Below are 23,742 nucleotides of genomic sequence, written 5' to 3' on the forward strand. Positions count from 1 at the left end.
TTTTAAAGTAAAAGTCATCTGTGAGCAGGTGAGGCAGCACAAAATGACCGCCACTGCCCACCTGAGCAAACCCGCTGCCACCGCACACTGCAAACATCTGCAACTTACTCCGTGATTTCCTCGGTGACTGTGTGCTCAACCTGGAGCCGCGAGTTGACTTCAATAAAGTAGTGCTTGCCGTGTTTGTCCACCAAGAATTCCACTGTCCCTGCATTCTCATAGGACACCTACAAGAAAAAACAAAAGAATGAGAGAGAGAGAGAGAAGAAGCAGTTATGTAGCGCTGACTCATCCATGCAATGCTCACTGTGCAAACAAATCAAGGCAGTCACTCATCTTAACGAGCCATGAACACAACACAAATATGACGAGATAAAAAGGCAGACTGTTTTATTTGGATGAGACGAGTGGGGCTTTTTTAATCATTTGGCTGCTAGATTAGACAATTTATTGGAATGCCATTTAAAGCAGCAGTGTGTTGGAATTAGGGGTGTTTATTGGCAGAAATGGAATATAGCATTGAAAATCATCTGTTCATTAGTGTCCAATTAACCTGCAATAACGAACTGATGTGCTTTCATAAGCATAGAATGAGCCCTTTATCTGCGTATGGGGGCGCGCCCCCTGATGGAGGTCACCGTACTGCACCACCATATTACTCGGGGTTCTCCCCACACAATGGAATAACAGCGCTGTGCTGTTATAGTCTCATCACAGTGCCGTTATACTCTGGTGTCATCTTGAGATGCTTTTTTTGTTTTTGTTTTTGGTCATTTATTCACTGGCCCAGTGGCGATTTGGCCCACTGTCGTCCACTACAGGCCGTGGCCAGTACAATTTATAAAATGATGGCCCACTCAGGCCCCTACAAGTATTTGCAAAATTCTATTTATTTTACCATTTTTTCTGGTGGCAAAGTCAAATTTCTTCACATCTCCGTGTCATCAAACTTCAGCAGTTTTTGCACATCGTCCTCTGAGGAAATGAGATTAGCTGCACAATCAATGGGTCAGAGACTGAGGACTACTAATATGAATAAATTAAGTACTTTTATTTATTTTTTGTGGTTTCTTGTGTCATTTTATAAATGCCGAAATGCGCTCCAACCTCAAAACGTGCCCATGAAAGAGATCAAGCGCACCCTCCCTTCTTCTATGGCGTTTAACGGCAGCCAGTGTCCTTATTGTTGCATTGCTGCCACCTTCTACATCAGTCTGTTATAGCAGAACTAAATCCTCTTGAGTCCAGTGTCTTTCAAGTATTTAAAAAGCCAACACTTCCCCCTCCCACTTGACCCTATGTCTAAAATACTTCCTACAGAAACTTCTTTCTGGCCTTTCTTCTAAATTCTGAGAGAAGCTCTTGCATTTCTCTGGAATATTTATGACAATACATGAGGACATCCGTACTCGCCAAAAGAATGTCAGAAATAAGGTCTTGCCAAGTCCTGGATGAACCTGTGCCAATATGACTGATAGCTGACACAGAGTCAATTCAGTGTGCTCTGTATTTTATGAAATGTCTTTAGGTAATATCACGAGAAATTGCATCTAACCGTTTTAGTTTCAATAAATGGTGTGAGCTCATGATTTGGGTGCAAATGTCAGCTTAAGTACTTGATTGTCCAATATTCTAGAAACATGCCAAAAATGAGCCACCTCGGGTAATAACTGCCAATAGCACCGCTATACAAAAATTTTCTGGGGAGAACCCTGTTACTACGGTAGCCCAAAAGGGACAAACCAGTGCTTAATCTGCATTTTTCATTTTGCATCATGTCTCAGGTCTGTAAAAGTTATACAATGTAAACGCTGTACAAGAACAACTCGTTCTTATAAACCTGCACAATGAGAACGTGGCAAAGAAAAAAGTGAGCGTTATACAGTGCACGTGGAGGTATACGGAACGCATTGCATAATAGAATATAATCCAGGGTGAACACAAAAACACTCCTTGGTTTCAAATATTTATAATATTAAAAGTGACATGAATAACTTTACAATTTTGGTATCAACAGTTGCAGAAACTCATCACGGTTTTTTTTTTTCTCTTTTGCAGATTCTTCTTCTTCAAAATTGTAAAATTATTCATGTCACTATTGATATTATAAATATTGGAAGCCAAGGAGTGTTTTTGTGTTCACTCTGTACTGTAGGACTGCTGCTTCACTGATCCATAAAGAATTTGTGCTGAATGGAAAGAAAAGGAAAAACATAAGTGCAAAACCTGTAACCTCTTATATTATTCCCTAAGGTACATAGATTATTCTTTTCATTGAGTCCTGAGAATGATACATCAAAATCAGCTAGAAGATACTCTGAATAGAGTTATACATCAGAGTGAATAAGGCAGCAGTATAGCAGGTATTTTTCAGAATGTGTGCAATTCAACCACTTTGAGGGAAATGTTCCAAGGAAACTTTAAGCATTGAAGCCGTTCTGCGTTCATCAATCCATCAGCTTTTAAACCACGTTGGAAAGTTGAAAGTGCAAGAAAAACGGACATCCAAATTTTTTCCAGCAGTTTTGACATTTTTCTTTTCCATGTTCAACCTTCCACCATGAGCACAGTGTAGCACTTTCTTTGTTTTTCCTGAATGTTTGCTGCATCACCACCAAGCAATCTGCAGCCCGTTTCAAAGAGCCAAAATTCAAACAGTAGATTTGAAACAAGAACACGCAGTCCCCCACTGTTAATTTGTTAATAGATTATGTTGGGGATATTCTCTGAAGCATGTGATAATATATTTGAAAATAAAAATAAGCAGTTATGTTGCTGACCAAACCACAGTACTACACTGGGATTTGGGGAAACAGAATACTGGCAGTTCTGCTTTCATAATTTAAAGCGAGAAGATGTGCAATTATGGACGGGATATGAGAAACAGTTAGCAGGGGGGTTTATAAGGTCTTGGTGAAACCCGACCATGCTCAAAAGTGGTGTAAAAAAAAAAAAAAAAAAAAACAAATCTGACAACACAAGAAATTGAAGTTGAAATTTGAAGTCATCTAAAGCTCCACACCTTTGAGATGTCCGGTGCAAATTTGTTAAAAAGTTGATAAATTTCGTTGAAGTTATGATGTTCAAAGGTGAGCCTTAATTAAACTAGGTTATGCTCAAATTCAAACAGAATTTGGGATGTTCAGTTCACTGTTGTCGAAAATCCAATGAATTTGGTTCAAGTTATCATGGACACAAAAAGTGTGGACGTATGGATAAAGGAACTGAACACTTTGATATCCAGCTTCAAGTGTCACGGTTAGCATGTATGGAAGTAAATCTGTGCAATCCGAGTTTGAATTTGAACTTTTAAGGTTTAATGTTTTTAGCATCAAAATCAGAGTTTGAAGCTGAATTTCTAAGGTTGAATTTGTTTAGCATCAAAATATTCAGCCTTAAAAACTTCAACCTAAAAAAATAAAATTAAAAAAAGGAAAAAATTTCAACCTCAAAAATTCAACCTCCAAAAATTTCAACCTAAAAAAAAAAAAAAAAAAAAAAAAAAAAAAAAATTGAACCTCAAAAATGTTTATGGAAGTAAATCTGTGATGTTGGATGACAGACAGTGATCGATTTGCTTCTCCCTGCTTTTCTATTTTTCAAGGTTGTTTTTTTTTTTAGGTTGAATATTTTTTGGGGGGGTTGAATATTTTTGAGGCTGAATTTCTTTTTTTTTTTTTCAAACTCAGATAGCACAGATTTACCTCCATAAGCGTGTGATAAACAAGATGTCTTATAGCTGTCAATTAAGAACTATCAAGTACCTCCAAAAGATCATAACAACGTGGAAGCAGTGGCTTCTCAGGAAATGTTCCATCTTTCCAGTTTTATGGGCGACACAAAGGCTGCCAATAACATAATGTGCATGATGCATCCGTGTTTTACTTACAAACATCATTCTGTGATTATATAAAGTGATGCTGTACATTTTGAACAATGTCCTCCAAATCCATTAAAATGCTAAATCGCCACACAAGTACACAGTTATTAAGCTTCATATCAAGTCATCACAGCTCCACCTTAATGTTTCTCAGTGGGAGCTGTGAGACTGTAATAGCTATATAAGTGCGATATAATAAAGTTTGTTTTTATAACTGAGAAGATACTGATTTACATAAATCACATGTGATTCCAGCAAACCTATGCAACAGGGGATTACAACTGTTTCTACAAATTAAAACAAAGATGAAGCAACTGTGCATTCGCTTAAAGACATTTGCTGATGCATCCCAAGTGATGCAAAATGAATATGAAAAATTATGCTTACTGTTAAAGTGAAATTACAGAGCAGTGAAAGATCAAATATTCAAGACTTTAGGGAGATGTGAATAACCTGGAGTAATGTGGTTATTCCTGTGTTCAAACAGAAAAATGCACATTTTGTCTCCATTTGTGAAACCCATCTGCTGCCTTGAGAATCATTATGGTTTGAAGCAATTGGCTAGCGTAAATGTCACGATGATGAAATTGGAAGAGAAAGAAACAACAAGTGCATATTTCCAAATTGTAGCAGTTAAGAGTTTGGCTAGAAAAGAAGCCCAAAAATCCCTTTTAGAAATGTTCTGGTGATGCAGTTATAATGAGAAAGGGGTGATTATGAATGCTTTCTCTTCATTCATTAGTTATATGACATGAAGAAAACTGGAATTACTAAAAGCTGTACATGAGCGTGACCTCGGTATCATCTGTGCAAAAAAAAAAAAAAATATTCATACACAGTTTTCCTCTGCAGCAAAATGAATCCCACTGATGGCATTTGTAGCTCTTTGCAGGTTTTACCTGAGAGGCCCGTTACAAAAGGTACATGCTCACTAATCAAAGTAATAAAGATGAAAATATAGAAGTATCACTGAACTAAACTATTTAAGTAAAAATGCAGGCACACATCTGTTGACGGATGTGCACAGTGGACCACCGTGGGCGTGTGCACCAACGCGAAACCCTCGACAGCAAACACCTGCATGCGCAGGAGCTTCCCCCTTTTGGTTTTCAAGCTGACTTAAAAATCAAACCGAGTGAGAATTAAACAATTAAAAATACCATTTTGTGCATGTCTCTGCACAACCTGTGCAGAGTTCCCACTGTGCAGCTGCTGACGATTAATAAGGAACTTGTGACCTCAAAAGTAAAATTCAAAAAACACAGTGCGTCCTGAAAGTATTCACAGTGCTTCACTTTTTCCACATTTTATGCTACAGTCTTATTCCAAAATGGAGAAAATTAATTTTCCCCCCTCAAAATTCTACTCACAACACCCCATAATGACAAAATGAAAAACTTATTTTGTATTCTTCTTTTTTCTTTTTTGCAAATTTATTAAAAATGAAAAACTAAGAAATCACACGTACATAAGTATGCACACCTTTTGCTCAATACTTTGTTGATGCAACTTTGGCAGCAATTACAGCCTCAGGTCTTCTTAAATATGATGCCATGAGCTTGGTGTACCTATCTTTGGGCAGATTTGCCCATTGCTCTTTGCAGCACCACTCAAGCTCCATCGGATTGGATGGAGAACGTCGGTGCAGAGCCATTTTCAGATCTCTCCAGAGATGTTCAATCGGATTCAGGTCTGGGCTCTGACTGGGCCACTCAAGGACATTCACAGAGTTGTCCTGAAGCCACAGGCTGTTTGCTTAGCGTCACTGTCCTTCTGAAAGATGAACCATCACCCCAGTCTGAGGTCAAGGGCAGTCACTGGCATTGTACAGGCCTGTAGCCACAATAGAATGGGGTCAAAGCCCCCTACCCCCACTCCATTGGGTTTAGCTCCATCATTGGAGACATATTTAATTTTTTTTTTTTTTTTGTATATGTTACACAAAATAAGAGAACTAGGTCCAGACTTCGCTTCCAACCTGGTCCTTTTCTGTGTAAAATTTGTATGTTTTCCTGCTTCAGGTACTCCGGCTTGAACCCATTTCCAAAGAAGTGCAGGTTAGGTGAGTCTGTGTCTTTAAATTGAAAGTAAGCATGAATGACTGTCTGTCTGTGTGTTGACCCTGTGATAGATTGTCAGACTGTCCAGGGTGTACTCTGTCTTTAGCCAGGTGAGTGCTGGGATGTGCTCAAGCCACCCCCGCTCATACACTTCACAACAGGAAACTTGCCATCTTAAAAATATGACTCTCAGACTATGTTAAGAAAAACAAAGCTTTTTGTACATTTTTTTTTTTTTTTTGTAATGACAAGTTAGCTTTAGCAGCACAGGTGTCTGGTGTGGAACAGGAGGTACTGAGTTTTTAAAATCAGTGAAAGAGCGTTTCTTGAAAAAAAAAAAAAAAAAAAACATTCAGTGCCGATGTAGAGTTTAGGGTTCGAGACCCCTTCCCCCTTCAAAAATCTGTGGAACAGATGTCATATTCTGACGGCTGACTCCGACTGAAAGCTCTGACTGCTCTGACAGGGAGAGCAGAGCGAGTTTTTATGTCATGCCACTGTCACGTTCCACTGGTGAAACCAAGTTGCTGTAATGAGTGAGGGGCTTAATGATTGAGCCCAACTCTGTACACACCAGACGGAATTTCAGAAGGTTATTTCATCCACAGAAAGGGATTGGAGAAGGTATTCTACCCTACACACAAGAGGGTGAAAAACAAGTGTTATATGCATATATACAGACAGCTGCAGGTATTTCGGAAATCTGCGTCAAAAGAACCAAAAGTATGCTTTTGGAATGGCCTCGTCAAAATTCTTACTTGGACACCAATGAGATTCTCTAACAAATGGATGGACAAAAACCCTCCCATGTGGCTGAATTACAGTATTTCTGCAAAGATGAGTATGCTAAAATTATACCAAGACAATGTGAAAGACCAATTTAGGGGTACTTACGCTTTCTTTATGGGTGATACAGGTACGGGAACACCTTTTTTCATAAATTACTTAAAAACTACATGGTCTCTTCCATCGGGTCATCTTGGTTTGTATGAAATTTTACATGATCGGGATCAGACGTGGAACAAATATTGAATGCATACTTAATCGGAAGTACATGTATGCAAAACATACATTACAAACGTGCATCCGCATAATGTACTTTGTAGCTAATCTACTCTAATGTGCACATAGCTGTACTCGGACAAAAATGCAAATTCCGAGGCCGAGTCACCTTTCTGCTAACCTTCCCTGTGTGCTGTTGAATTTTTCATGATGTGTGTGCGGCCCTCATGTATAGCTTGCACCGAGGACAAATACATTTATCTAACAGTGTTCTCACTGATAAACTGTATAGGTCAAATAATGCACATAGTCAGCACAGTGAGTGGAAGCCACACACACACACACACACACACCCTCTCATTCACACAAACCAACTGAGTCACTGAAGTAGCAGTTAGTTTAAAGATTGAGCAGTTACTGCATTACAAGGTCTGGCAGCAAAGTCAATGGGCTATAGTGGCACAGGAAAATGTCAGTATAGAGGAATACGCACTCAAACCACCACGATAAAATCTGCAAAATGAAAAGCATTATGCACGTTCAGCCGCTTAGCAACCTGCTGCTGAACACACTGCATATGTGTGATTGAGATGAAATGATCCCAGCGCTGATGAATGTACGCTGGTCTGCAGCAGCAAACAGAAAGCGACAGAGACGGATCTTCGGTGCTCAACTTCAAAGGGAGTGGAGGCAAAACGCATTCATGAGTAATGCATGGATGGATGAGAGCAGTTAAAATTTGATGGATGATCAAATAAGAATAGATACACAGAATCAAATTAGAGCGCAAGGGAGGGAAAACAAGCAAATAAGACTGAGTTCAAGGATTTGGAAGTCCAGATGGTCATGGGTTCAGTTCCCCAACCAAAAAGGAAAACCACTAAAGTATTGATGGATATTCTGGCTGCAGAATTTAAGAAAGTGTGCGAGGAATCTGAGTGTCACAGTTTGTAATTGACCTGGATCCTGAAAAAGTCCCAGACTTTCAATGAATTCCTGGAAAACCATTTCAAGTCTCTCTGCATCTGTAGGTGGTAAAAGTCTTGAACATGTGGAGACATTAGCTTATCTCGGCTGTGATATTCATGTCTCTTGGTAGCTGGGCTTTGAGATCTGGAGAGGCCTGGGAAGAACTTCTGGAGTCATGAAGTTGATGGACTGATGCGTTTTATGAGAATGATATCTAGCAGGAGAACGGACAGTCCTCGTGTTTAGGGTCCTGATGATTCTGGTGCTGCTGTATGGATGTGAGACTTGCACGGTAACTACTGACCTAAGACAATGGCTTGATGTTTTTTGGTACAAGGTGTCTTCAGAGGATTCTTGGGAACAGAGAGGCCGACTGTGTCAAACTTAGGGAGACTGAGATGAAAAGCATCACTTGCAATGTGAGGGACCATCAGATAAATGTGGAACATTTCTCAGGACTCGACCCAGCACTCAGGTGCCTCAATGCTGAGGACTCTAGTGGCTGGAGAGCTCAAAGTGACTAAGATTTCAACTGGCTGATGCAGACTGATGGCTATGTTTGAGAGGTGGGGATGGAGCAACTGTCTGCCTGGGAGGGTGCCGCTCCGTGGATGGTTCTGTGTCGTGGTGGATACTGTGGCACATGGCACCAGAGCATGGACCCAGATTTAACTTCACTTATACCCTTGAGCAAGACCCTTAATGCCCAGGTTGTACAGTTGTTGCTTTACAACGGGTAACAGAATCTTTACCTAAAAAGACATGTCGCAGCGATATCATAATTTAGATTTAGGTTGTTAGTGACCATTCAATGTTACACCGGGATTACTTTGTGCACTTCCGTGACCGGTTTCAAAGTATATGGCATTCGCAACAAACCACTACTGTCAAAAACACTGCGATCAGTCTGCACTTCGACTGCCATTTGATGTTTCCCCAGCTCGAAAGCAGCTCAAAAGTGGTGTGCATGTTATCTACATTCATGCTGGCCGTGCGAACGTGTCCGACTTTGTGCAGTGCCACACGAATACTGTACAAGGGGTTCAAATGCAGCGCGATTGTCCATTCGTACAGGATTTGGGCTCATTCATGCTCAAGAGTGACAGGAATGTAAAGGTAGACATGCAATAACAATAAACTACTTTAAATGTATCAAAAGCAGAATGGTCCATTTCAAAATAATATATATTCTTGGATTATAATTTTTGATGCATTAATGTGTTAATATTTGCAGCTGATAAATATAACCAGAGAATCATCAGTTCAGTTCCACAGTCAGAAAGGAAAAATCATGACGGTCCATTTGAATAAGGTCCTTCGTGTTACCATTGTTCCAGGTGTGCAGTTGTAAAGCACTCAAAGCACATCGAGTGCCTCCATCAGATGGAAAAGCATGAAATAGATGCAATGCATTGACCGTTAAAAGAAAGAAAAGGATGCTCCAGTGATCGTCACTCCCCACCATCACTACATCTCCAAGCACAGCGGCACGAAACGCTTTGAAACACTCCTACAGGATCATAATTCAAATTCAAAACACCTCAGACAGAATCCCTCCTCTCCAGCATCTTTCTATGCCAAGGAGTTTATTTTGGCAGAAAATGTAGGGTGAAATCGTTTAACTTGAAGATGGGGGTCTATACCTGTGTAATCCTCAGAGGTTGAACACTAAGTTTGTTGACGCTCAAAGGCAAATCACAAGCCTGTTAGTAACAGGTTATTCTGGTTTCTTACATTGTTTTCAGGAATTCACAAGTTCTGATAGTCAAATGTCAGAACTTTATGTTAAGATTACTCTATAGGGTTGAATGTTTTCCAGGAATTATCAGATTTCCAAGAGAATACCGAAATTTCTACCAACTATTGCTGTGTTGACATGGCATATTTGACGACTGCTGGGCCATATTAAAGTTACTGTCACAGTAAGTGTGTTTCCAACACAGGAAATCTCGGACCATTTTTGGCGATCAGACACCTTTGCATTAGTCCCTTCTGCAGAGACCACCTCTGAAATGTGATTTTCAGGGTCTTTTTTGTGGGAAAGAAACGGGGTTGGTAGTTCTGAGTATTCCTGGAAACTTCTTGGCCGGGGATTAATGATGACTGGTCATTAACTCACGTGGAATAAGACAACAACAGACGATAAACATGAGTAGCCAAAAAAATAAAGAAAGAATGACTAAAACATACAAACAGCAGAGGCGACCGATGGACCGACGAGGGGGTACAGCGGTTCCTGGCTTTCTGCTCGAGAAAATGTGGCCACAACTGTTGCAGGCTTCGTACCTCTCTGCATATGTAGCTCCATGATCGATTGGTGGGGGTCACCACAATGGAGACAGCCTAGCAGAAACCAAGATGGTACCCCAAAGCTGCAAGTACACCTGGATAACAAGGTTCCACACCCACAAAGGAACTTCAGTGCCAGAGATGGGCCGCAAACCCAAGAGCCATGCCCACTACCACCCCACCCCCACCCCTACCAGCCCCTCAGGGTGCACAGCAAGCATGTACCATGAGGATTAAGGAGAGAGTTTCCTCATATGCACATGGTGGTTTGTTGCCAAAGGCTTGGATACAACAGCCTTCTCTAACTCTGAACAGATTTAAACTGGCAGTCTTCAACTCTTAAGCACCCCCACTGTGCTTTGGTATGCATGAGCCCTTTATGTGTACTTGTGTTTTTGTTGCTGTTGTTGTAGTCTCATTTTACTGTTCATTTTTGGAGAACAGTGATGTGTGAGATTTAAGTTTTACAGTGTTGCAGCTTTACCTGTATGATCCCGTCTTGGGATTTTGAGGTACGGCATCTTTAATTCTGCTATTTTTAATTCACTCTGGCACATCCGCTAAAGAGACTGATTCTTTAACCGGCACTACCATGCCATTAGTGGTCAATAAGTGAACAGTTTCTGCCCCAAGTATTGTGACCGTTTGCCTGATTAGACTGGCATATCCTTGGTAGTGATGCTTGATGGCTCCTTTCTGATTCTTCCGGTAATTTGTAGAAAACTTACGAAGCCTGGTACATTCTGCTTCTTAGTCTGCTTTTTTTCTTTTGATTCATTTTGTTCCAAACAAACTTTGGTTGGTTCCAAATTCTTGTTCCTTCTCACATCCTCAAGTGTTCTTGATCTGTGCACACAAGTAGATGAATGTGTCTACTCCTTGTGGAACAGCATTGTCTATGTTATAGAGTGCAGCATACTGACAGAATTTAAATTATTTTTCTTGATTCACATGACAACCATATGTGCAGCAGAATATGATCATGATATGTAGTCCTAGCTTTCTCCTTACCCTTTTTGGAAAGTGGAATGAATACTAATGATTTCCAGTCTTCTGACCAGGCAGCAGTCCTGGTTTTGACACCTGGCAAGCCTGTTGCCTCCACCAGCTTGACCGAGACAGTATGTTCCTGGAGATTTGTTTCGTGCCAGCTTCACTATGTTTTGGATCTCAAACTCAAGAATGCCTGGTTCTCATTCAGATTGGCGTGTTTTGATGTGTTGGCCTCACATGCATACAGATCTTCACAGTACGGGTGCCACTGTGCCCAGATGTCTGCTTCTTCTGTCAGAATTTCTCCAATGTCATCTTGCACTGCAGCCAGCTGCAAACAAACACCTACACACAGCCTCCTGGTGCACTGGAAGAGATTAAGGGTGTGTGTTTGTGCCTTTTGGTTCCAAATTCTTCACAGATGTTGGTTTGTTGTTCTTTCTTTTCTCAGGCAGTGTTGGATTTGGCAGCTCAGGTGGTTGTATTGTGGATCACTGGTTGTGTGTCTTTGTCTCATGAGATTGCAGGGGGGTGGGGGTGTTATATAATCAGCTCAAGTGTCTCAGCACGGAGCCAACCGGGCTTTCTTTGTCATCCTCTTCTGAAGGATCACTTCGATTGGTGCTTTTGTTATGATATTCTTTAAGATGTTCCAGGGCTCATCCATTCTTGTTATTCATCTGCCTCGAGTGATGTTTGAACTTGGTTTCTGATGGCAATACAATAGCTCTCCCTTATGTCATCTACATCAAGAGGAAATTTTGTGATCAAGTTCATAAGAAGCAAGATGGCTGAGCAGCCACAGAACCTGCATTATCAGGGGATATTTGTGCAATCACACTGATAAATGGTTACAGTTTGGAGTTATGGGTTGATTCGGTATCTTCGTGGATGTCACGGGGCCAATGTGTAGGTGTATGTGTAAGATGTGGTGGTCATCCCATCTTTACTAATCTGCATTGTTCTCAGAAGATCTTACCATCTTCATGTTGAAATGTCAGTGCTGTTATTCTGCCATCTGTATTGCACATGTGATGGCATAATAAAGCAATACTTCCATCCAACCAGACACACTATGTGACAACAAGGTTCATCCTGTTGGAAAGGTCTGGAATTTTCATGTATTGAGTAATACTATATCAGTATTTCATCATTTGGGAAGGTTTTTGCCAACTGCATTTGAGATGAGAGAGAAGAAAAGCAGCAATTACATGACACCAGGCAGCAACATTCAATCATAGCTGATTTAAAAAATAAATAATATCCATTTTAATGTTGATCTGTACTTCAGTGGTTGATCAGTAGCTAACCTGTAAGACTACTCAATATGTTCTACCTACATGGCAAGCTTCAGGTAAGTAACGCTTGGGTTTCTTGAGTTATTTAAAAAGGAAAGATTCTGACAGACTCACTCATATTTTGGTCCTATGAGCCCTGTTTATACAGGGAGAGTGATACCCCAGCTCTGTCATACTTCACTGCCTGCACAATGATTAAGTTGCATTCCTCAGTACACCCTTCTTCAAGCCTCAGTCCCCTTATTGAGTGGCTAAGAGACACGGTCAAATTAAATAACTGACCAATCCATGGGCAGCAGATGTGTTGCTGCCCGGCAGTGGTAAAATGAAGGTAAAGATGTACTGTAGTTTTGTATGAAACGATATAATCTTGTAAGGAAAAAAATAAAATAAAGTTGATTTAACACTTAGTTTATCCAATTATTTATGGACTCTGAAAATGCAGGGACTATATATAAAAAATGGCTGAAATTCATAAATGATATTTTTGTTAAACCCATTTGAATTTAAAGCAAAACATTTAAAACCTTAAGTGATGTGAGCATTTTATTGAAAGTTATACACTCCTGAAATGTGCAGGAAAGGTGCCTGCAAAGTCAGTTATGAAATGCATCAATTAGACACACGATTCCAAATGTTTCCCACTGAAGATATATTCGTATAATTTGATGATAAATGCTGTGCTACCACTGTGTAAAATTTCATTAAAATGCACCAAACAGTTTAAGAGTAGACGCACTTACAATATTCACTGACTGATAGGCAGACAGGGTGATTTCCTATATAACACCAAATGTTTTGTCTGCAGCTGTATGGAGACATCCACATGTATAAACATCTGTGTTTGTTTAAATGTTGTGTTCCTTTCACAAACATGCCCAGTGAAATCCACTCCAATCGCCACACTTTTTCATAGGGTACACACCTACCACCTCATGTCGCTCTCTCCTGAAAATTACTTTCTCCATCTCGCAACCCACTTACAAGGCATATGCACTGATGACATTCAGCATGACCACTTCAATTTCAAGCTTCATACTCATTGCTATGTCAGACACTCTCTTCACATCTAATTCACTCAATAAAGTCTTCCTTCAGAATTACTCCTCCAACATTTTTCATCCATGAACACTATGATAGAACAGTTTGAGCCCATCTCATAGGCTCCTGACCTTAGTCAACTTGGTCTCTTGTACACACAGTACTTTTTCCTTTGTCCTTTCCTTCATATCAGCAAGCTCACTCACTTGATCAGTCATATTGCCCATATTCAAATTCCTGACTGACCTCTACATTCCTAACTTTCCATCCTCTTCCTCTGTCCAACAGTAGTACAGTTTCTGCTGGAACACCACTAGCGGTGGTCAGTGTTAATACAGACCTTAAATAAATGGGGAAAGGAAATTCAATTTGTGATCTACATGCTTAGCAAAATTTACACCAGATGCTCCTTCTTCACAGTATTTATTTATGCGGGCCTAGGACTAGCACCAAGAACACACTGATGCTTGCATCCCCAGATATGCAACAGTCCATATATATATATATATATATATATATATATATATATATATATATATATATATATATATATATATATATATATATATATATATATATATATATATATATATATATATATATATATATATAAAACAAGTCTGCATTTTGGGCTCAAGCATCAAAATGACCAGCAGGTTCCTTTAAATGGTTCAATTTTACACACACCAAAAAAATGGTGAAATGTCAAAAGAGCCCCCCCCCACCCAGCCTACTGAATATTCATATACTGCAGTATTTTATGCATGGGTAAAGTCAGGACAATTGGGCAGTCCACTCACAAGGACATTGTTGAGATGCAGCTAATCACATTAAGATGAAAATGAGGAGCAGTACAACTGGAGATGCAGTAGTGACACACGAGACAGCAACATGTATGACCTAACATTGCTACAACAACAACAACAGGGTTTATGGGAAATGTTAATTTTATTCAGAAAAACAGCCAATCACTGACGTGTCAGAGAAGCGAACAGGAACGGTTTTGATTCATTTTCTAAATTATATAATATCAGGCTCAGAGTTAAAATGCTACACCCTCAAACCCTTCGTGGAAAATACGAACAATACAACATTACACAGAAGCGAGTACATAATCATTTTCTACAGTGCACCGCCTGCTAACCTTCTTTCATACTAACATCACTGCAGCTCTCCTGCAGTGATGCTTCTCTCATTTCTTTCTTCGCTCGTCGGGCTCAGACTTAATCTGGTGCCAAGATTTTCTGTAATCTGATCCAATTACCTTTCAGACTCACAACACACAACTCTCATCTGATTCACAGCCGATACGGCCGAAGTGTAACACACAGGCACAGAAATAGTTTCTGCTCCAATTCAGTGGTGCCACCTTTCTAATCCTTTTGCTGCAGGAAGATGCCAAGGCAGCGGTGCTTACCCACACGCGCACGCCAGCACAGCACACACATTTGTGCAGACACACAAACACACTGACAGCACGGGTGCACATGTGCACACATATCGCATAGGTGCTGGAAGGCAAACTGAACTCATCATAATGAACTCCACAATGTGCACGCCCACACATGGGCATACACACAATCCCATAGGCACCCACACGGTCGCATTCACTAGCTAGAGTGATAAACAGCTTGAACGGAATCCCTGCATCCATTTACCAATTCATGCTTTCATCCCTTTATTCCAGCTGGACATCGCTTATTAAACTTCTACTTCAAACTGACTTTTACCCAGTGTTGGACACAAATCAGCTAATTGGCAAAGCTAACTTTTCTGTTCACAGATGAACTTTTCAGCTAACTTTGAAACCCTTGCCAGTTAGCTTCCGTGACATTGACGAATGATGTTTAACATCAAAAACAGTTATAATTCCTGAAATCACACATTTGTTCCTGTTGGAGTTTACGCAATAATCCAATAAGCAAAACTGACATCGGCAGGAAGACAACAAGCATCTCCTTGAGGAGGTATAAGCTTAAACGCATTAATTTGATTGTTTTCCATGTATTTTAAAGCTCTGAATGTTTGTTTTTTTTTATTCATCTTACACTTTCTGTACTGTGAATACATTTCATGTTGAATAGAAACTACCATTTAATTGTGTTTATATCAGTATTTATGTACATGTTGATCTTGGCATGCTAAAATGGCAAGTCTGAAGATTTGGGGGTTCAGTGTTTTTAAAAAAAAAAAAAAAATTCAGGGTTTTAAAGCCCAAAAACTTAAAAAAAAAAAAAAAAATGCCAAAGCTAAATTCTTATCATAAAAGCAAGTTGTTAGCGGGAGTTTCAACTAAATGTTTGTGCAGATTACCCTTTTAGCATTATCACAGTTAGTTTTTCAGGTAGCGCATTCAAAATGATCAAAGCTAGTTTTCAGGTTAGCTGTGTACACCACTGCTTCTACCATTACTACAATTCTTTCCCTGGTTTGCGGCACATTTCTTGTCCTCATGCTTGTTGTTCATTGTTATTTTTATGATCGGCCTCAAACAAGACTGTCGCAGAAATAAAACATTTCAGAAAAAGACATCAGCTTCATTCAAATGGCTGAATTCCAAGCCTCAGCTAGAGCCCGTAAAAAAGTAGCAAATTGATATTTACGGTTCTCACTGGTGGATCTTTCACTCGAGGGTCCTGTAAGTGGAAGTGTTACGTTGTAAATTCTGTCGGACTACTGACACAGAATGGGCTGACTCCTTAATGGGTGTTAAAATGACTCCAGGGACCAGGTGTGTTTTGCAAAAAAAAAGAGAGCTATTAAAATTATAGTAAGAGAAACTCACCACTGCTTCTCTTCATCTTTCACCCTCTTTAACTGGAGAATAAACCACTCTCCCACCAGCCCTCTTCAGTGCCTAACATCTATGCAACACTTTTGTCCTTTGTGTTTCACCAGATGGTAAATCTTCCTGGGTAATTAAAAAAAATAAAAATCAAGCAAATTTATCTAAGAATGCAGAAGTAGGAGTGCAGAGTAACTGAGGAAAGACAGGTCAGACGAACGAATGGTGCAAAAGAGGCATTTAAGAGCTTGAGGCAAAGAAATGGAAGCAATAAACGACAGGACAGACAACAAAAGCAGACAGACTGAAAGAAAAGGTTACGCAAAGATTAATACAAAAGAGATGCAGAGGGGGGAAAAAAAAAATCAAAGCCCCAGTAGATCTACAGCAAAGGCACTTGACAGCAATAATGACTGAAATGCGTGATGCAAGAGGAAGGAAATGAAAAGACAAGAAGCAGCCAAGCTGCACAGACCTCAAGGCAACACATATCGCAGTCCATGATCCATACGACTCATTCCCAAGGAGAGAAACAACAATGATCTTGAACACCACCACTCCAGGTATGGGCCAGTTTCTGGTTTCATGACATACTGTGATTTGAAGACATTACAGTTCTAATAAACCAACTAACATTTCCCATTCCATGGTTGAAAAAAAGAAAAAGCAAGTCTTAGATTAAACCTCTAAAATCAGCATGTCCTAGCAAGGAGAGTTTTGGAATATGCCAGTTATCACAAAAACACACACACGTCATATAACCACAGTTTAGCGGAGGAAAGCCACTAAATGTGCAAAATGTGATTTGGAGAATCAGTGTAAGAAGAGGAAATACCTAAATTTGCATCTACAATCTGAATTGAAAGTAACTTTATTCTGAAGTCAACCAGGAAGGGAGCGGCACTGGCTGTATTTGAAAAATAAATGTTCTAGGCTAGCTAACAAGGCATATGCCATGGCTAATTACAAACGTGATACGAGCGAAGTTTCTCCCTTCGCTTGCATACTCTGCTCAGAATTCAAACCACAATGCCACAGAGCAAGCAAGCATTTAACAAAATACATTTTTTGTTTGTTTTTTTAAGCACAGTGTATTGTAATCTCACATATTTGTGAAAAATGTCAAGAGACTTTCTGCAGGGTGAGTGTCTCCAAATGACAAAACTTTGGGGCAGATCGAGCAAGGTAGTCAATAATATAGTCAGAAAAACACATTTTTTTTAAATATTGACACAATCAATAGGACTAAAGAGACGACATGAAGCTTTTGTCAGTCAATAAATTATGGATGCAGCTTTCGATTATTTTAGTAATCGAGTATTCTATCGATTATTCTGGCGATGAATCGAGTTATCGGATAAAAAGTACTTTTGCGTTTTTAAACATCAACAGTCCAGAGTTCTCCCTAAGCAATGGCACAATGTCGCTGTGCCATCACACAGATTGTCAAATTTAGTGTATCCCTAATTATTAATTATTTATTTTATCACATCTTTACAAGTTTTGGATCTTTCCCGGTGTCAGGAGCTCAGTTCAGCACTCCCCTAACACCGGACCGTAAGCGCAGGTGAAATGGTGATGGGGTGTGGCTTTCTGTTCTCGCCCTAACTTGTAAAATTTAACCATTTTTATTTTTATTATTTTTTTTTTTTAAGGTTGGTGGACTGGGTCCCTGCGTTAATTTTTTTTATCCCTCTTTCTCTGCAATTCAGCAGATGCATTTCAGCTGGAGGTTGAACATGCAAGTATCACAGTCACTGTTTTTATTTTATTTTATTTAAGTTACCATGTTTGTGAAGCATTGTGTGTTGCTCAAAAAAAAAAAAATCAAAACTTAAAAAGGGAAACACTCAGTGCGAGTCTGAGCAAAACACTGAAGAAAGAGTGGACTTCTGCTGAGAGGATCTTCTTTCAGAGACTGTTTGTCAGTGTGGCCAAGGACGGAGCTGTGACTGGCCCGGCATGAGGTGAGTGCTGAGCCCCTCACACCGGGCAGAGAGAGACAGCAGCAGCCGCCGGGCGAATAGTCACTCCCCACATAGAGCGGAGAGCAGGCACTGGACTAAACAGTGTGTTTTTAAAAAACAGACAAATACACTTCAAATGCGCTGTAAGCTATTTCAGATGATCAGCGTGGACCCTCTTTCTCTTAAAAGGCTTTATTTTCCTCTGTGTGATGCATTGGAAAGCTGTAGCTTTCAGTGCTAAATTGATTAGCGTTTACACGGCTTATGCGCATGCTCTTGCCTTCTGTTTTTTTTGGGGGGGGGGGGAATGCTACCGCACAACACACAGATCTGGCATATGTACTACATCGTTAAACAGAGCTTTGAGGCACAGAATTTGCCGCAAACATTTTTTGTAATCAAATTATTAGACTTACTCAGCCCTACAATAAATCATTTGGAATCAATGGTGTAAATGACATGATGTCACAAAGACATCATGGAATGTCATTATTGTTTGAAAAAAATTTTTTTTCCCAGAATATCTCAGTGCCCACTTGGGCTTCTGAACTTTATATCAAATCAGTAAGACATGTGCAATCACATGGTATAAGTGAGATAGTAACATCAAACGATATCATGAAATGATGTCATAATTATCTGAAGTGTGTCATTTTCAGTATGTCTCTGCAGCCAACGAATGTTAGGCTTATATCAAATGAATCTTTTGTAATGAAGCAGTGTAAGTGGTGTTATGATAATGATAACGTTACAAGGTGTTGGAAAATGTCAAAACTGTCAAATATGCTTTTCCCAAGATATTTCTGCAACCAACAGGGCCAGAAAGACAATCTGAGGCTTATAACCAATCAGTAAATCATTTGTAGTCAAATGGTGTAAGTGGCATTCCAATAACATTATAAACACATCGTGTGACATGAAATAATGTAATAATAATAATCTGAAAAATGCCATTTTCAGAATATTTTCACGGCCAATTGGGTTAGAGAGATGATATTAACCTTTTCGCAATCAGTCAATCATTTCTCATCAAACGGTAAAAGTGACACTATGACGTTGTCAGAACCTCATGAAATAAACACATAACCACACAAACCTCAATGTCAGTACAACTGTCCCAAAGTATTCCACAGTGCACTCCTCCAATGCCTTTCACTAAATCACGCACATCAGCGATTAGCTCCATTTTAATCAGAGTCAAACTGTTTCCATAGACGCCAGTGCCATGTATTGCTGTACTGTTGTCCAAGGTCTTCATCCCAGCCCAAGCCTTAATAACAGTAACCGATGGTAACGCAGGGTTAATAGTAGCTGTAATTCAATAACTGAGTGGTCGTTATTTATGCAACAACAGAATGAGACACTTCATGGGTGCAGACAATCGTGACAAAACTGTGCTTTCCATCTGATTTTTTTTTTAACTCTGAGATCAGACGCTGTGCACCGACTGGAGGCTTTAAGGCTAGCATGTGGTCGCGCAATGGGAGTTCCAGGTGGTCTCAAAGCAATGCGGTGATAAAGTGCAGACACAAAATAGAGCGATGGTGAGCAGAGACAATGCAGTCATTTTAAATCAATGCAGTTATAGACGGCAACCAACAGGAATTTAAAGGCCTACTGTGGGCTCATAAAACCTGATGTTTACTATCAATATAAAGAGTGTAAAGTAAGCCATTGCTTTAGATGTACTGAAAGGACAACAGAGGCAACACAAACGGTTACAGTGAGACTTTCTGCATGTGGCATTTGCCTTTTCCATTACCTCCTAATCCATCTACAGGTTAAGTTTATCCCCACGTTGCTCAAATCTCACACCTTCAATATTGGCCTTTCTTAAAATGTCACTGACATCTAACATGTACAAATGTTTCTTTCATGTCCCCTGGAAAATACACCAATGCCTCTGACAAAGGTCAAAAATAAATATTTTCTTCAACGCACAGGGAGACGAAGGTCTCTACAGAATACTGTAACAATGAAAAATATTACTCTACTGCTGCCATGGAGGAGAAATGAGGTGCATCTCGTTTTGATACTCTGTGGAAAATGCTGCTTTTGGAAAGTTAAGCAGAGGTCAGAAGTAACAACAAAGAAAGAGGGAAATTTCCCTTTAGTTCTGACAGGAACTACTTTGGAATTTCTCTCAACTTTTTGTAACTTTCATCTCCAACCCCTGCCATCTTTAATTTGTGTCTGGTCTCGTCTTGTAGTTGACTGCAAACTGAATTTATCCATTTTTTTCCCCTGCCAAGAGGTCAAGAGAATGAATCCCAGTTGTACCCGTTTTCTTGAAACAGACAAATCGAGAGAGAAGGCAATGGAGATTATAGAGGAAGAGCAGGTACTGCTCTGTGTGTCCAGGATAGGATAAGCATCATCTCTATATACACACACTGCACAAACCCTCCGTAACGTCACACCCAGGTTTTCTCAAGAGTAGGTTTGAAGCTCATGTTAGGTTCTTTTATGTGGTGAGTGATCTCAAAAGAATTGGAGAAGAAACGGACTTCAAAGTTCAGATGTGGTATTGAAAGGTGCCGACACTGATACAGAGAGTCATCTAGCAGCGCTGGAGTCTTCAAAACAGATCACATGCAACATCTGGAACAAAGAGCCTCTTTATTCCTCCAGCCGACCCCATGTGGGTGGTCCTTAGCCTGTCGTGAATCAGCGGCTATGTGATTGGCTGCAAAATGACGGCATAGTGTAGGCGGGTATTAGCGGGTGTCACACTCATGTTGCGTTCAAGGCAGTATGTAAAAATTTTATAGTGTGTCTGCGTTTCACACAACAAATCAGAGTCATGCTGCCAAACAGACGGGAACACTCCGGTTTCCTCAATTAGACAGCCACAAAAAGATCAATTAGACAGCTATAATATATAGTTGTGCCAAATACAAGGACATTCTGGATGTGTGACAGACATTTTGAAAAAGCAGTTAGGTTAAGATCAGATACTTACAAAGGCATTTTGGATGTTGTCAGCCATTATGAAAAGCAGTTAGGTTAAGATCAGATAATTACAAGGACATTTTGGATGTGCGTCGGCCATTCTGTAATATGCATCATGGAACACTCTGACACTCAGGTGGGTTGCTTTTGAAAGAACAGTGCCCGAATACACGGGTCCCAGACAACCCATAAGGGACGGAATGTGGAAAGAACCATTTGACCTGGGTAGGACAAATTAATCCCAAAATACCTCACCTGTCTTGAAGTCTCAAAGCTTGCTAAGGCTGACAAACCATGGAGCAATTTGTTTTTTTTTTCCTTTTTGCAGAATAGGCACCTTTGTTGGAGATACTAAAATCTATGACTGTTGTAGTCTATTGGGTATATCATTTTTTTTTGGGGGGGGGGGGGGGTGCATGCCTCCTAAACCTCAGAGCAATATTTCTAAAACTCTGTTTTGCCAAAGCAGGAATATTGATTAATAGCATTCACAGACTCGAAGGTGAACATGTCAAGATTTTATTGTTTTGTTACCAAATGGTCCATCTTCTTACATCTGACCAATATACAGTGTCTCCACACTCCCTGGTCTCACACGCTTTTCATCAGCCTGTTCATCCTTTCAATTACTGCCCCAATTATCAAAACCTTTGTCTCGTAGGTAATCACTGACAGTTTTTTTTTTTTTTTTTTTTTTTTTTTTTTAGATTAGCTCTCTTCATTTTGCTTTTCTTCCTGTCCTTGTGCAGCTGACTTGCTTTTGGCCTCCACTCACCCTTCACTCTGTCAGCAGTTAATGGAAGCATAATGAGCCTGTTGTCTAGGAAATGACGAGAAGGAATTCATGAATAGAACTGCCTAATGATCAGGGCAATGCACGAGGCTGGACACAGGCATGCGGGCGCACGACGAGCAGAATTAGAAGCTTGACTCGCAGCAGGCAAATACATTTAACACTATTCTCAGTGGAGAGATAATGTACGCAATCAGTGTCAACATTTTTTGTCCTTCACATGGTCTCACGGTGACGTGTGCATTTCTGTCTAACAGGAACTTTTTCGTTCATATTCATGTCTACATCACACAATTTGTGCCTGTAAGTGACCTATACCATCAATCACAGGGATCAAACCCACTAACTTTAAACGGGAAACAATAAATGGACTGCATTTATATAGTGCTATACAATAATGCCTAACATTCAACCAGTATCAGGGTACTGCCACGCAAGACACGCAACTGCACTTGGGCATTAAGGATCTTGCCCAAGGGTCCTCAGTGAGTTTGCAGTCTGATGGGGATTTGAACTGAGGGTCCTCTAGTCAAAAACCCACCCGTTTAACTACTTGACCATCACCTTCCCAAAGGGTCTAATGTGTAAAATCAGTAAATATACCTATCAGTTTCATGTTAAACATTATCCAAGCCACACAATGCTGCAACTGTGCAGAAAAAAGCAGACCTGCTATTAGCAAACTTCAGGTCCAAAACTGCTCATTTTACCCTTCCTGTCTTTGGCAGTCATTGGCAAAATCTGTCCTCGGGTCTGCCTTGGGGCAATATAAATTTGAATGTTTTTAGACGCCTGATTCTGAACACTGCCATCTGCTGGTTGTCAAAAGAAACTTCAGTTTCTTGCATTTCTGAAGCCTCAGCTGGTCTCCTGCTTCGTTTCCTAGTTGTATAGCCAAAATCTACCTCCTCTAAGTGAACCTAAAGCCTTCCCACAACGTTTCTGTAAATCACTTCCATTGCAAACAGTTTCAGTTAAATGCATAACCTCCTCAAAAGGGAGACATGACATACACACAAATAACGCATCAATTTGACATTGTTAGAGATTGTCTATTGTCTCAGAAAGGGCACCTGGCCTAAAACTTATGCCAAATCAACATGCAGACCCGCCTTGGATCTGCTGTGGCGACCCCGAGTGAAAACAAGGGAGCAGCTGAAGGGACTTCCTAGAGAATGTTTATTTCACATCTCACAAAGTCGTGTACCGACATGTAAGGTGAAAGGACTGGAAGGACAATGTCCTTGCATCCTTTGCCACAGTCGACAAGGGTTGAAATTCTACATGTTCTGAAATGTATTCCGGGACACTCCAGCAGTCAAATCATGTCTGGTTTCTGATCAGCAGAAAGTTAGAAATTAGTGATAAATATGAAACATTATTGGATTTATTAAAACAGTATTTGCAGTGTACAATGTCACCAAACACACTAAACTGAAACATGCCATAACCTCATATGAAGATAAATTCTACCAATCACAAATACAATCCAACAATGTATATATTAACAGCCAAGTGGCCTCTGTGTACGTGAGTGCGTGTGTATGGCCTCGATCACGGAGAAACTGAGGAGACCTGACATTTGCAGTTTGGTATACTTTTGTAATTTGGGTTAAAGGATGAACGGCGCAAAAACAGAACATTGACAGGACAAATATTTTTGGAGAAATTATGGATATTAGGAAACAACAGCGAACAATGGGTGTTGATAAT

The 23,742-nt window shown here is 40.0% G+C and overlaps 1 protein-coding gene across 3 annotated transcripts in view; it reads right to left on the reverse strand.

Annotated features, from left to right (window-relative positions):
* Window positions 1-23,742, reverse strand: part of pcxb (pyruvate carboxylase b) — a 501,867-nt gene that overhangs the window by 398,716 nt on the left and 79,409 nt on the right. For all 3 annotated transcript variants that reach the window (XM_034164611.1, XM_034164610.1, XM_034164612.1), the window contains one exon: window positions 109-227. In XM_034164611.1, coding sequence (XP_034020502.1) covers window positions 109-227 — 119 coding nt within the window. The remainder of the gene's footprint in view (window positions 1-108; window positions 228-23,742) is intronic.

Source organism: Thalassophryne amazonica, chromosome 23 (assembly GCF_902500255.1).
Source record: "Thalassophryne amazonica chromosome 23, fThaAma1.1, whole genome shotgun sequence".
In the NCBI taxonomy this organism is placed as follows: domain Eukaryota; kingdom Metazoa; phylum Chordata; class Actinopteri; order Batrachoidiformes; family Batrachoididae; genus Thalassophryne; species Thalassophryne amazonica.